This window comes from Podarcis tiliguerta (genome assembly GCF_965153285.1).
Source record: "Podarcis tiliguerta genome assembly, chromosome: 1".
NCBI classification, from domain to species: domain Eukaryota; kingdom Metazoa; phylum Chordata; class Lepidosauria; order Squamata; family Lacertidae; genus Podarcis; species Podarcis tiliguerta.
In genome coordinates, this window is record NC_139534.1 from 12195149 (window position 1) to 12207634 (window position 12486).

Sequence of the window (12486 nt, forward strand, 5' to 3'; positions counted from 1 at the left end):
TCTGAAGCCAGAATACTACAGTGTACTACAGTGTATCTACAGTGTAGATACAGTGTATCTACAGTGTAGAAAGAGCCTCGTGGACTCAGGGGTTATCCATTCCGTTCTATGAGATGTAAACAGTTGTTGTGCTACATGGCCTCTGTCTAGAGATCCTATTGTGTGGCACTGTGCAGTGCAAATATTGCTGCATGTGAGGATTTTCCTGTAGATGCCACTCTCAGAGTCAACTCTGTCAACCATCTGCTGTATGCACACATTCTGTCCAGCAAGGGATTCAGACCCAGGTGCTGGACGTACAGTTTTTACTGAGCCATTTCGAGCTTCTGCATACAGATTGCCGCAGCTGCATCAGGACATCTGACACAGTAATAGGAACTTCCTTGAACATTCAGGGCTATATATAGCAAGTATGTTTTGGTAACCAAACCACAAATCCAGAAACCACAACAGTTTTGTAACTATTGATGTTTTCCTTTTCCTCTTCTGCTTTTCTTCTGTTCTTCCGTACTAGCTCTTCTTGAACTTCCCCCTTCTTCCTTGGCCGGACCTCGCAAACATGCCCAAGGTAATTCAAGTGCCCACCTGTTCCCACCCTTTGCATGACGAGATAGTAGAAATTGCTTGTTGTTTAACACTTCCATGGTTGTCATGCTTTTTCTTAATCTTTCATTGCAAACCTTTCCATTAAAACTAATGGCTAAAGTTTTGCTTTCCCTATTCCTCTTGCTCTCTACTGCTCCATACTGTTATTGTTTCATGGTTTCCATATGCATTTTAACATGTCTTTCAAGCCATCCACTAATTCTCGCAAGTATCCTGGAAGTTCCCAAGTGTGTATCACTTAGGGATTCTGAGTGGTATCCAACACTCCAGCAATGGACTTCCATTTCCGCAGTCGAACGCCTTTCTCTCCTGCCCCCTCCATGTACCCTTAAAATCATCTCTGGAGAGTTGGGGGACCTTTCAGAGCAGATCTTGGGGACACATGGAGGGGGAGGAAAGGAAACAAGTCACATTGCATAATGGAGTGAAGCATGCGGAGCACTGGATTCAACCCTCTGTGTTTTGTTTAAACCACATTAAAAAGTTATTTCGGTTTTCAGTTCTTGGCACAGACAGACGAGAGCTGGTGACAAACAACTGTAATGATGTTGAAGTGGTCACACATCTGCTGGCTGAGGTACAGTTATTTTATTTTTTTGTACTTGTTAAGGTTTATTTGCTGTACATAGGAAGCTGCCTTAAGCTGAGTCAAAGTATTAGTCCACCTAGCTCAGTATGGCTGATGTTGAGCTCTCCCAGACATACCTAGAGGTGCCCAAAACTGACTGAGCTACAGACATTCCTCAAAGCAGATGTGTCTGAGTTACAAGATCTCTTTAAAAAATTGTAGCAGGCAAAAAGATTTATGACTCAAGTCATAAACTGCTGTGCTACCAAGAATTGGTAGAAGAAGAAGAATTAAAAGGGAATGTTTAGGCAAAAATAAGTCACATTTTAAAGAGCTGCAGATAATTATTAAAGGATGTTAAAACAGCTGGAGCTCACCGACTGAGTGCCAGAATCGCCATGTTGGCTTTTACAAACCACAAGCCTCGATTTGAACGTCATGTCAAAATAGGCATTGGCTTGTTCCCAGAAGTTGTGGCAACCACAAGAGAATGATTCAAACACTGCATTAGCTGCACGCTGTGCAGCTGTGATGATTGTTCACATTAAACAATAGTTTGTTTGTTTTTAACTGGTTTGGTACGAATTTATCAGCCCAGTGTGTAGATTCAGATAAACAGGCACATAAGAGATAACAAATTGGATCAGGCAAATTCTTAACGAGAGGCACTAGTAAAAAGAAACTCTTAAGGCTTTCTTGAATTCCAGGTCTGAATGGGTTAAGCAAATAAATGTTAACTGGAAGATAGTTTCACATCAGCAGAGCTACCGTTGTGAAGGCCCTGTTTCGTGTGCTCAGCGCCTAGTCAATTTAAAAGCAGACACACAAGCAAGACCTTAAATGCAGATCTTAAATTTGGGCAGGATCATAAAGTCCTCTCTTGGTCTTTCTGAGCAGAGAGATCGGGACCTTGAATTGGCAGCACGAATTGGACAAGCCCTGCTTAAACGGAACCATATCCTAACTGAGCAAAATGAAGCTCTGGAAGAACAACTGGGACAAGCCTTTGATAAAGTAAGTAGTATTAAACCTGAAGCATTTTAAGTGGCCGGAGGTGCTTGCTGTATGGTGGAAGATCAGATGATTGCATCAGACTAAGCCCTCTACAGAAATGTGTATTTATTTGAAACATAATGTGATGTGGCAGATGAAGATGTTGGGCTCTATGGAGCTGGCTGACCTGACTGGAAGAATCTGTGACCAGAAAGAAGAGGAGACTCAAGAGGATTGGAAGAAATTTAAAGAATATTTAGATAAATAGAAAATTCTTGGAAGTAACAAACAGGCTTAGGGGTAGAATATGAATATGTGGACGTAAATATTATGGAGTACAATATTAATAAAGGAGAAGAAGTTAGTAAATGAAAGGAGTTAATATCATTAGAAATATGAATTTGGAAAACTTATACAGGTGATATAATGAAATTCAGTTAGAGGGGATTTGAGGAAGACAGTTATTAATGTAATGAGAATTAGGTATTTGAAAAAATAAATTCTTTTTCTTGTGTTTTTAGTTTTTTGTAGTGTAGTATGTTTTTCTCTGTTGTGTGTTGTTTTGTTATATTATTTCTGTGATAAATGTGGAAAATCAATAAAAAAAATTGGAAAAGAAGAAGAAACATAATGTGATGAAGAAGTCAAATCAGCCAGCAAATTCAGTATGAAAAATGTTGTAATGCTTGGTCAGTGTCCTATGTACAATGAGAAAAACAATTCTGTAATATGTCTTGTAGGACAGTGCGGAATTTGGCAAGCTATTTAAGCAGAGTTACTCATTGAATCTTGCAATTGGCAGTTCAACATAGGTAGCTACTGCAGAGAAATGGGCGGAGCCCTCCAATCTAGAGCTCCAGTTCACTGGAGGTGGTTGCAATTTTGTGCATTGTTGACCGTGTTCAGTAAAAAAAAGTTGTTTGAAATCAGGTCCACCAGCTGCAACACGAACTGACAAAAAAAGATGAGCTGCTTCGTGTCGTGTCCATTGCTTCTGAAGAAAGCGAGACTGACTCTAGCTGTTCCACGCCCCTGCGCTTCAATGAGTCCTTCAACCTGTCACAGAGTCTTCTACAGTTGGATATATTGCAGGATAAACTCAGGGAACTGGAGGAGGAAAACATTTCTCTTCGGACAAAGGTAAGTTTAGCTACGTTCATATTTCTGTCAAGCATTCTTAACTGGAATTGGGAAACAGATCTTAAGGATCTACTGAAACTCAGGACAAGCTTGTGATATCCTCATCATCATCATTTCATTTCAGTACTTTCATTTTAAGGAAAATTTTCAAAGCAGTTTACAACATCTTAAACCATCAAATAAAACAATCCGGAATAAAACAGATATAAAGTATACATTCAGAGCATTTAACAGGATGCTCACATGTTATCTTAAAGATTTCAAAATAAAACATTACAAAGGAGATCAGCTGCCACACAGAATGCACATTTAATGCAGCAAAGTTGCATTAACAAGAAATATCTTAGACATTCCAAAATAAAACATTACTAAAGGAAGTCAAATATAATATATAACATTATATATATAAATGCACATCTAAGTAACAAGAAAGTAAAATATCATAAGCACAGAACATAGCTACTGTTGCTGTCAATCCTGCCAATGGTGGTTCATGGCGGGTGGCAGCAGTGGAAGCTCAGGCTCAATGACCTGGGTCTGCGCTAAGTGACAGCCAAGATGGTCTGTGGCTTCTTCAACAGCCTCAGCTTTTGCAGCTGGAGTCAGTCAGGGACCCACCATTCCAGGCCAGGTGGAAAAGGCCTGTAAGGCAGAGAGCAGGTCCTCCAGAACCCGCAGCCAAGATGGTCCTTGAGGATTTAGTTTAGAGTTCAGGCTCATAAACCCCATAGATACATTGTTCAGTTGGTTATTCTTTATATACTTAAGATAAAGGGTAAAGGGACCCCTGACCATTAGGTCCAGTCGTGACCAACTCGGGTTGTGGCGCTCATCTCGCTTTATTAGCCGAGGGAGCTGGCGTACAGCTTCCGGCTCATGTGGCCAGCATGACTAAGCCGCTGCTGGTGAACCAGAGCAGTGCACGGAAATGCCATTTACCTTCCCGCCGCAGCGGTACCTATTTATCTACTTGCACTTTGACGTGCTTTTGAACTGCTAGGTTGGCAGGAGCAGGGACCGAGCAATGGGAGCTCACCCCGTCGTGGGGATTCAAACTGCCGACCTTCTGATCAGCAAGTCCTAGGCTCTGTGGTTTAACCCACAGCGCCACCCGCGTCCCTTTTTATATACTTACCATGTCTTTATTTTAGATTGAAAGCGACTTCTGTCTTTTGCTGAAGGCTTATTGTCTTTTTTTGTATTTCAGATGAAAATACTAATTACGAAAACCTCCATTTTTTAAAGCTATATTCTCTAACATCTTGTATGATATTAGTGATTTCATTTGTTTTCAGGCTAGTGGATTTCTCTGACAGGGTGTGTGGGTGTGGGTGTGTTTTAGAATTATAAGGGAAAAAATACAGAAGGAAAAATAAGAGAGAGCGAAGATACCAGAAAAATAAAATATGCATTATGAAGCATCAATGCAGACATTCAACATAAGTAGAGCGACACATTGCTAAGGTTTAACAAATACGTCTACCTATTAGAAAAAGAAAATGCCATGGTAATTAGCAGTATGTTGAACTCAAGGTGGATCAAACAGAAATGTTAATCTTAATTTCCTTGCTTTCTCTGGCAGCTTTTGCAGTAAACGGTTTCCTTTGAAGTGTCTGTTTTAGAATGCGGTTGGTTGATTTGTATAACCACCCAACTTCATATTTGTTCATAGCAATTGGTGTTTCCTGAAGTGAAGGAAGTGGCTTAAATGGAAACAAGTGACACACTTAATTGTCAAATTCACAACATCTTAGGATATCGTGAACTTATTTTTGATTGGTTGGGGAGTGGGTAGAGGAGAGAATCTATTTACATGCAGGACTATCTTTAAAATTAATGAAGAATTCTCAATGTTTCTGAAGGCCTGCCATCTGAAGACTGAAACCATGACATACGAAGAGAAGGAACAGCAGCTGGTCAGTGACTGTGTCAAAGAGATCAGTAAGTCTATAGGTGGCTTCTTCCCCTAGGAATTAAGAAAAATATTTTTATCATTGAATATAAACTCATCAGCCACACCCCTATCTTTCCATGTCATAAATCTGTATAAGCAATTAGCCTTATTAGCATTGACCTCCCTTAAAGATGTTAAGTTTTCTAAACCTGCTGCAGCCCAAGGGTTCATAAAGCAAATTTTGACACAGGCAACAATGCAAATACATTTCTGTAAAGAAACATGAAAACGTATAAATGAAAATAGCAGAAAATATAAACCATGTGATAGCAGAAAATATAAACCATGTGATTTATACCATGTTGTAAAATAGTTTCTCACTGGTCTAAACAGATTACTGTTTGAATTTCTGTCTCCTGTAAAGCTGGTCCATTTTTGTTTTTATTCCCAAACCTTTCTTTCTCTAATGTAAGCATGATATTCCAGATCGTTTTCTAATCTCTCACGCTTGGCAGTCATAATATTTTTCTAAAAGTTTTCAACTAACATTTTTGATGCTTTAATACAGTTTGCAATTCGTTCTGTCTTAACAAGTAGAATACCATCTTTAATGCAAGCCCTGGAATTACTACATTATTCTTGGCTCCCTTGAAACTTTGTAGGCGAGATATTGGGTTTTCAGAAACTTTGAATTCTAACGTCATCTAAATAAAAGAGCCACTTCTCAACAACCTTTCTAGCTTTTAGTTGTTCTCATCCGGTTATAGAAAATAATCTCTGCTATGCAATTTACCGATGAGAATCCTTTTTAAAGTGGCCTTTTTCAAAACAGACACACAAACTTAAAGATCTTGTAGATCTCCTACTGATACTCCAAGTTTGCTTTACCAATATCAGTTTCTCAATTCTGCACATACATACCTAGAACAAACCTACTAAAGAATTTTATGTATTACCGACCTGATGTTTCTAATTACCTACCTAGCTATCAAAATGAGCCCCAGGGTTGTGTGTGACTTCCCCATGTCCCTTCCCCCCACAATTGCCTATTGCCCTAACCTTTCCTTGCCAGCCTTAATGTGGTCAAGGCTGGAATCTGAACAAATCTTGTGTTAACTAGTATTTGCAAGGTTGTTGAAACAATGGTATGATGCTGATATCAAAATTCCAGTTAGTGTTAGCTATGACTAAGGCCAGCGCTGCTGTAAGAAGCAGAATCTAGAACATCCGGGCTGGAGTAAGGATTGTTGCCATCTTGCCGTGGGTGTCAACTGTTGAGCCCTGCTGGCAAATGACTGCGCAAGGACAACAATTAGCACAACAGAGCTTTCCCTCTCCTCCTCCTGCCAAAATTGGCTTGATGGGGAGAACCCCCAGAACAGCATGCAGGAGCAGAGAGGGGGGATGATTCTGTCTGGGAAACTTGCACTGTTGATGACTAAGATGCTGGAATGAATTCCTCCCTTGATTGCTTTTTTACTATTTGGATGATTCTGGCTTTTGCTGTTGTTTCATTACGATTCCCCTCCCCCCCAACAACTTAGGTTTGGGAAAGCCTTCAGTTATTATGTTATTTTAGTATGGGCAGTACAGTGGTGCCCCGCAAGACGAATGCCTCGCAAGACGGAAAACCCGCTAGACGAAAGGGTTTTCCGTTTTGGAGGTGCTTCGCAGGACGAATTTGCTATGGGCTTGCTTCGCAAGACGAAAATGCCTCGCGATTCCTGGGGTTTTTTCCCCTCCCCCCCCCCTTTCCCCCAAGCCCCTAAGCCGCTTAACAGCTGATCGCTAAGCCGCTTAACAGCTGATCTAAGCCGCTAATAGCCTTTTAGCAGCTAATCCGCTAATCCCTTAAGCCTTTAATAGCTGCTAATAGCCTTTTAGCAGCTAATCCGCTAATCCCTTAAGCCTTTAATAGCCGCTAAACCGCTAATAGCACTAATAGCGCTAATCCGCTAATGGGCTTGCTTCGCAAGACGAAAAAACCGCAAGACGAAGAGACTCGCGGAACGGATTCTTTTCGTCTTGCGAGGCACCACTGTACTTAGTTAAGTCATTTCCTTAACTGACCATGTATTGTGATGCATATTTTAGGGGAAACGAATGCTCAGATAGCAAGAATGAGTGAGGAGCTGGCAAGGAAGAATGAAGAGCTGCTTCAGTACCAGGAAGAGATCTCATCCCTCTTGTCCCAGATTGTTGATCTTCAGCATAAAATTAAAGAGGTTTGTGTGCTCATAGGCTAGAGCAGGGATGGGAAACATTTGGTCCATGGGCCAATTTAGGCTTGTCAGGTCTCCGGCCTGCAAAGAGGTTTTTCCCCAGCCACACTCACCTCTCCCACACCTGACATCAAATGATTTGGGGCAGGTTATCCCACAGGGACGCAGGTGGCGCTGTGGTCTAAACCACTGAACCTAGGGCTTGCCAATCGGAAGGTCGGCGGTTCAAATCCCCGCGACGGGGTGAGCTCCCGTTGCTTGGTCCCTGCTCCTGCCAACCTAGCAGTTCAAAAGCAAAAGTGCAAGTAGATAAATAGGTACCGCTCTGGCAGGAAGGTAAAGGGTGTTTCCATGTGCAGCTCTGGTTTCGCCAGAAGCAGCTTAGTCATGCTGCCAAATGATCTGGAAAAACCTTCTGCGGACAAACGTCAGCTCCCTCTGCCAGTAAAGCGAGATGAGCGCTGCAACCTCAGAGTCATTCGCAACTGGACTTAACTGTCAGGGGTCCTTTGCCTTTTTATCCCACACTAGCAGGGCAACAGTTGGGAGACTTGGAAGGTGCTGATGGTTCCATTTGAAGTCACCAAATGGAGGTCCTTCCAGGAACCAGCTCCACTCGGGAACTCCCAAGTGGAATTGATCGCTGCTGAATGGGTTCTTTGCAGCTGTTGCTTGAATTCAAGCAGGGGCTGCAAAAGAAGAACTGTGAGCACAATTTAAGTGCTTCTTCAAAGTTCAATCACCTGTCAAATGAGATAAGGTGAAAGGTTGGCATAGTAGAGGGTGGGCCAGTTCTGGTTCTGGTCTGCCAGTCAGATCCAGTTTGCCACCATTGATGGGGGGGGGCAGTTCCTTGTGCTAAGTGATTGTTACTTTCAATAATACAGTGGTGCCCCGCAAGACGAATGCCTCGCAAGACGGAAAACCCGCTAGACGAAAGGGTTTTCCATTTTGGAGGTGCTTCGCAGGACGAATTTCTCTATGGGCTTGCTTCGCAAGACGAAAATGTCTTGCGATTCCTGGGGTTGTTTTTTTCGCTCCCCACCCCCTTTTTCTAAGGCACTAAGCTGCTAATAGCCTTTTAGCAGCTAATCCGCTAATCCGTCAAGCCTTTAATAGCCGCTAATAGCCGCTAAACCGCTAATAGCACTAATCCGCTAATGGGCTTGCTTCGCAAGATGAAAAAAACGCTAGACGAAGAGACTCACGGAACGGATTCGTCTTGCGAGGCACCACTGTATTCTGGAAAGGAAGGCTGAAATAATCATCTTCTATGTTCCCTCAGCATGTAATTGAAAAGGAAGAGTTGAAATTGCACCTACAAGCTTCCAAAGATGCCCAGAGACAGCTGACAGCAGAGGTATTGATCTTTGTACTTTCATATTTGAAAAGTGAGGAGGGAAGGAGAAAGGAGAATATGAACTGTCTTCTGCCATGAAAAACACTCAGCAATGTGGGTGGTTGGGTAGAAAATGTTGAATATTTGATGGAATTTTTTCCATACTCCAAATGGTTTTGGCTCCAATTCAGCTTATTTTTATTTGACCAGTGTTGAATAGGCAAAGCTAAAAAGAAAATTGCCATTTTCATTTTACAGGTTGTGTAAATATCTCAGAATTTTTTTCCAGTAATTAATACTGGAAAATAATTGACTAGGAAAAGAAATCAATAAAGGATACTTAATATATTAAATTTAAGCAAATTGAAAGCAGCTCTTCCCTTACATTGCTGAAGTTTTAAGGGAAAATAAAAGTACTGAAAGCATGTCAACATATTGATTTTAATATGTCCAAAGAACTGTGGATTAAGGGAAAAAAATATTTCCCTGATATAGGTATCTTAAAAAGTTAATTTTGAAATCGCCTAGTCTGATTGATATGTGTTTTCTATGTTTCTGATTATTTTATGAAACAGATCATTGTTAAAATGGAAGAATTTCCACATAAAAATATAACCGTCGGAAATTCCCCTTCAACTTTGAAGAAGGAAGCGATTCCTGAAAACAGCATGTTTAAACTTCAGATTTCCTTGCTGCTAAAAGCCCTTTTATGCCATTTGCCTTATACCTGTAAAGAAGAAAATTAGGAACATGCCACTACTTAGACAAAGCAAGAGACATTAAGTCGGAGTCCTGGATTCTGAAGTGTTGCGTGACGCTTTGGGTTTTTTTAGGGGTATCATTTTTGTACTGCTCTCTGTACATACCGAAGTGCAATGCAATAATATTTCCTTGGCTTACGTGCGATTCCCCCCTCCTCTTCAGTAGCTTTGTTCTTTCTGCCTACTAAATGACTGGCATTTTGTGTTCTTCCAGCTGCATGACTTGCAAGAGCGGAGTGCAGAGTGTCTGGGGATGTTGCATGAATCTCAGGAAGAAGCAAAGGGGCTTCGCAGCAAAGCCAGCCACGCCGCCCTTCTCTGCCGCCCACAGTCATGTGGAGCCTTTCCTGTGGTAACTCAACAAGGCTTTTCTTTGATACCGGCAGCTGGTTCTAAGTAACACGAAACCTCAAGGGCAAACTTGAACTGTGACTGTCCTTGTCCCTTAAAGAGAGCTGCCAGTTTGCTAAGGGATCTAATGGTCTCCATCTCTGCCATGCTATGATTCCATCTTTTAAATTTAGCTTCCCCGATGTCTCCTCCGTTGTTCAGTGTTTGCCATTGTGGATCACACCACACAAACCAGCTGGAAGAGGAGGAAGGCGTCACCACATGTTCTGCTGAAATATGCAGACTCCTTGTAGAAGCTAGGCAGTTTCTGGATGGGAGATGTCCTGAGATGTCCATGTACACTACCTAAGATTTAATGGTGAAAGCAGGGGTGTAAATGTACTATAAATAAAAACAAGGCAGTTCTGCACAAGGAGGCTTTTGACATTTCTAGTATACAGTGGCGCTGTGGGTAAAACCTCAGTGCCTAGGACTTGCCGATCGTCAGGTCGGCGGTTCGAATCCCTGCGGCGGGGTACGCTCCCGTTGTTCGGTCCCAGCGCCTGCCAACCTAGCAGTTCGAAAGCACCCCCGGGTGCAAGTAGATAAATAGGGACCGCTTACTAGCGGGAAGGTAAACGGCGTTTCCGTGTGCTGCGCTGGCTCGCCAGATGCAGCTTGTCATGCTGGCCACGTGACCCGGAAGTGTCTTCGGACAGCGCTGGCCTCCGGCCTCTTAAGTGAGATGGGCGCACAACCCCAGAGTCGGACACGACTGGCCCGTACGGGCAGGGGTACCTTTACCTTTTTTAGTATACATCAGCCAGCTTTGCACATCATGCTTAGTTTGTGGACTTCCTGTAAGGAGTGAAATGATTGCTTTGCTCCTCCCTAGGGACCTTGCATTCATGCTTAAGGCATGATGGTTTGTCTTAGTGTGGCCCATAGGTCACTATCGTTTTGGTATCATGGTTCACTCTTTCCATAAAACATTTAGCAGAAGGACTCCAAGAAATGTTGCTTCTTCAGTCCCAGCAGTGCAATCTAGAATCTGGGACTTTGGTTCCAGGCTTTGCATCCTCATTATAGCATTATAACTCTCCCCTCACCCATCATGCAGACTTTTCAGCCAATCACTTAGTGACATCTGTGCCTGTTCTTTTCGCCTTCTCCTGTTCCATCATCAGAGGGAGGAAGCAGGAATAGATACCCCCGACTGATCTTTAGTCATCTGTTTGTCAAGGATAGCTGTGGAAAAAGCAGCTGCTTCATTTTTCCTCCTTATCTCTTTTCGTCAAGGAAAAAAACTACACAGCATGGTCATCTGAGACTGTGTTGTATTTAGCCTTTAGTGGTAACTGGTCACAGTTGTGTACACAAAATAAAGAAGGAGTTACTAGAATAGCATGTGGCTAGAAAGAATGTGCAAACTTTGAAAGGATGCTTAATAAAACTTTTGGATAATTATTTATTCAGGCTTTATTCCATGTACATATTGTGATTATTTGCCACTTGTCTGCTTAGTAAGGTCTCAGTGTTATGACTACTGTAGAATCAGAACTTAACATTTGTTTTGAACAAGGATCCTATGAAATACTTCTTCCTATGAGGAAACAGCTAATTTGCTGTTAGGAATGACTTAATTCCTTCATTAATGTTGGGAAATTTCTCATTGCAACTGAATGATGGAAATTCAGCAATTAACATATACATTTCTGACCTCAGACTTGGCACGATAGTTAACTTCAGCATCCAGATTTTACAGAATCACAGTGGTGTTACAGTTCTGAACCATTTTAAATATAACTTGATTCTTGATCCACAACTTGTTAGTTTAGTTTCCTTTGGCTTCCCTGGTTCTGTTAGCAACCTCAGTCTTGTTCATAGTGAATTCTCACTGAAGCCAGCCATAAGTATGGTGGATTTTTCTTTTCTGGAGGGAGGGGGAGGGAATGTTGAAATGAGAACATATTGATTCATTACTAAGAATAAAGGGATATTTATTGTGTCCTGTCTGGGTATGGGACACTGGTGGCGCTGTGGGTTAAACCACAGAGCCTAGGACTTGCTGATCAGAAGGTCGGCAGTTCGAATCCCCGCGACGGGGTGAGCTCCCGTTGCTCGGTCCCAGCTCCTGCCAACCTAGCAGTTCGAAAGCACCAAAGTGCAAGTAGATATATAGGTACCGCTCCAGCGGGAAGGTAATCGGCGTTTCCGTGCGCTGCTCTGGTTCGCCAGAAGCGGCTTAGTCATGCTGGCTACATGACCTGGAAGCTGTACGCTGGCTCTCTCGGCCAATAAAGCGAGATGAGCACCGCAACCCCAGTCGGCCACGACTGGACCTAATGGTCAGGGGTCCCCTTTACCTTTACCTTTATCTGGGTATAGGGAACTTACCCTAGAAAGTTACGTTGCTGAAGCTTCTCAATTACTCTGCAGAGAAAGTTGTTTTTTCTACCTTAACATCTCCCTTTCTAAGTAACTGATAGATTGTTTAGTAAAACAGTCTCTAATGACCGAGTGGTAGAGGGGTATTAAAAACAAGAATGACTCACCTAGCCCTTAGAGATGAGATGGATGACTCCAGAAAAGGATCCGGACTTGACACCTAGCTCCAAGAAGGCAGTAATGTT

At 42.3% G+C, this 12486-nt stretch overlaps 1 protein-coding gene and 1 long non-coding RNA gene across 9 annotated transcripts in view; one reads left to right on the forward strand and one right to left on the reverse strand.

Annotated features, from left to right (window-relative positions):
- The window catches only part of LOC310664855, a 317431-nt gene that overhangs the window by 292967 nt on the left and 11978 nt on the right, over nt 1–12486 (reverse strand). The gene's annotated exons all lie outside the window — the stretch shown is intronic.
- Nucleotides 1–12486, forward strand: part of TRAK2 (trafficking kinesin protein 2) — a 39651-nt gene that overhangs the window by 19183 nt on the left and 7982 nt on the right. For 2 of the 4 annotated variants that reach the window (XM_083407614.1, XM_083407615.1), the window contains 8 exons: nt 515–568; nt 1107–1183; nt 2072–2188; nt 3098–3307; nt 5170–5248; nt 7296–7426; nt 8709–8783; nt 9738–9875. In XM_083407614.1, the coding sequence (XP_083263740.1) occupies nt 515–568; nt 1107–1183; nt 2072–2188; nt 3098–3307; nt 5170–5248; nt 7296–7426; nt 8709–8783; nt 9738–9875 (881 nt within the window). The remainder of the gene's footprint in view (nt 1–514; nt 569–1106; nt 1184–2071; nt 2189–3097; nt 3308–5169; nt 5249–7295; nt 7427–8708; nt 8784–9737; nt 9876–12486) is intronic. The other 2 variants (XM_083407617.1, XM_083407616.1) reach the window with 1 other exon arrangement.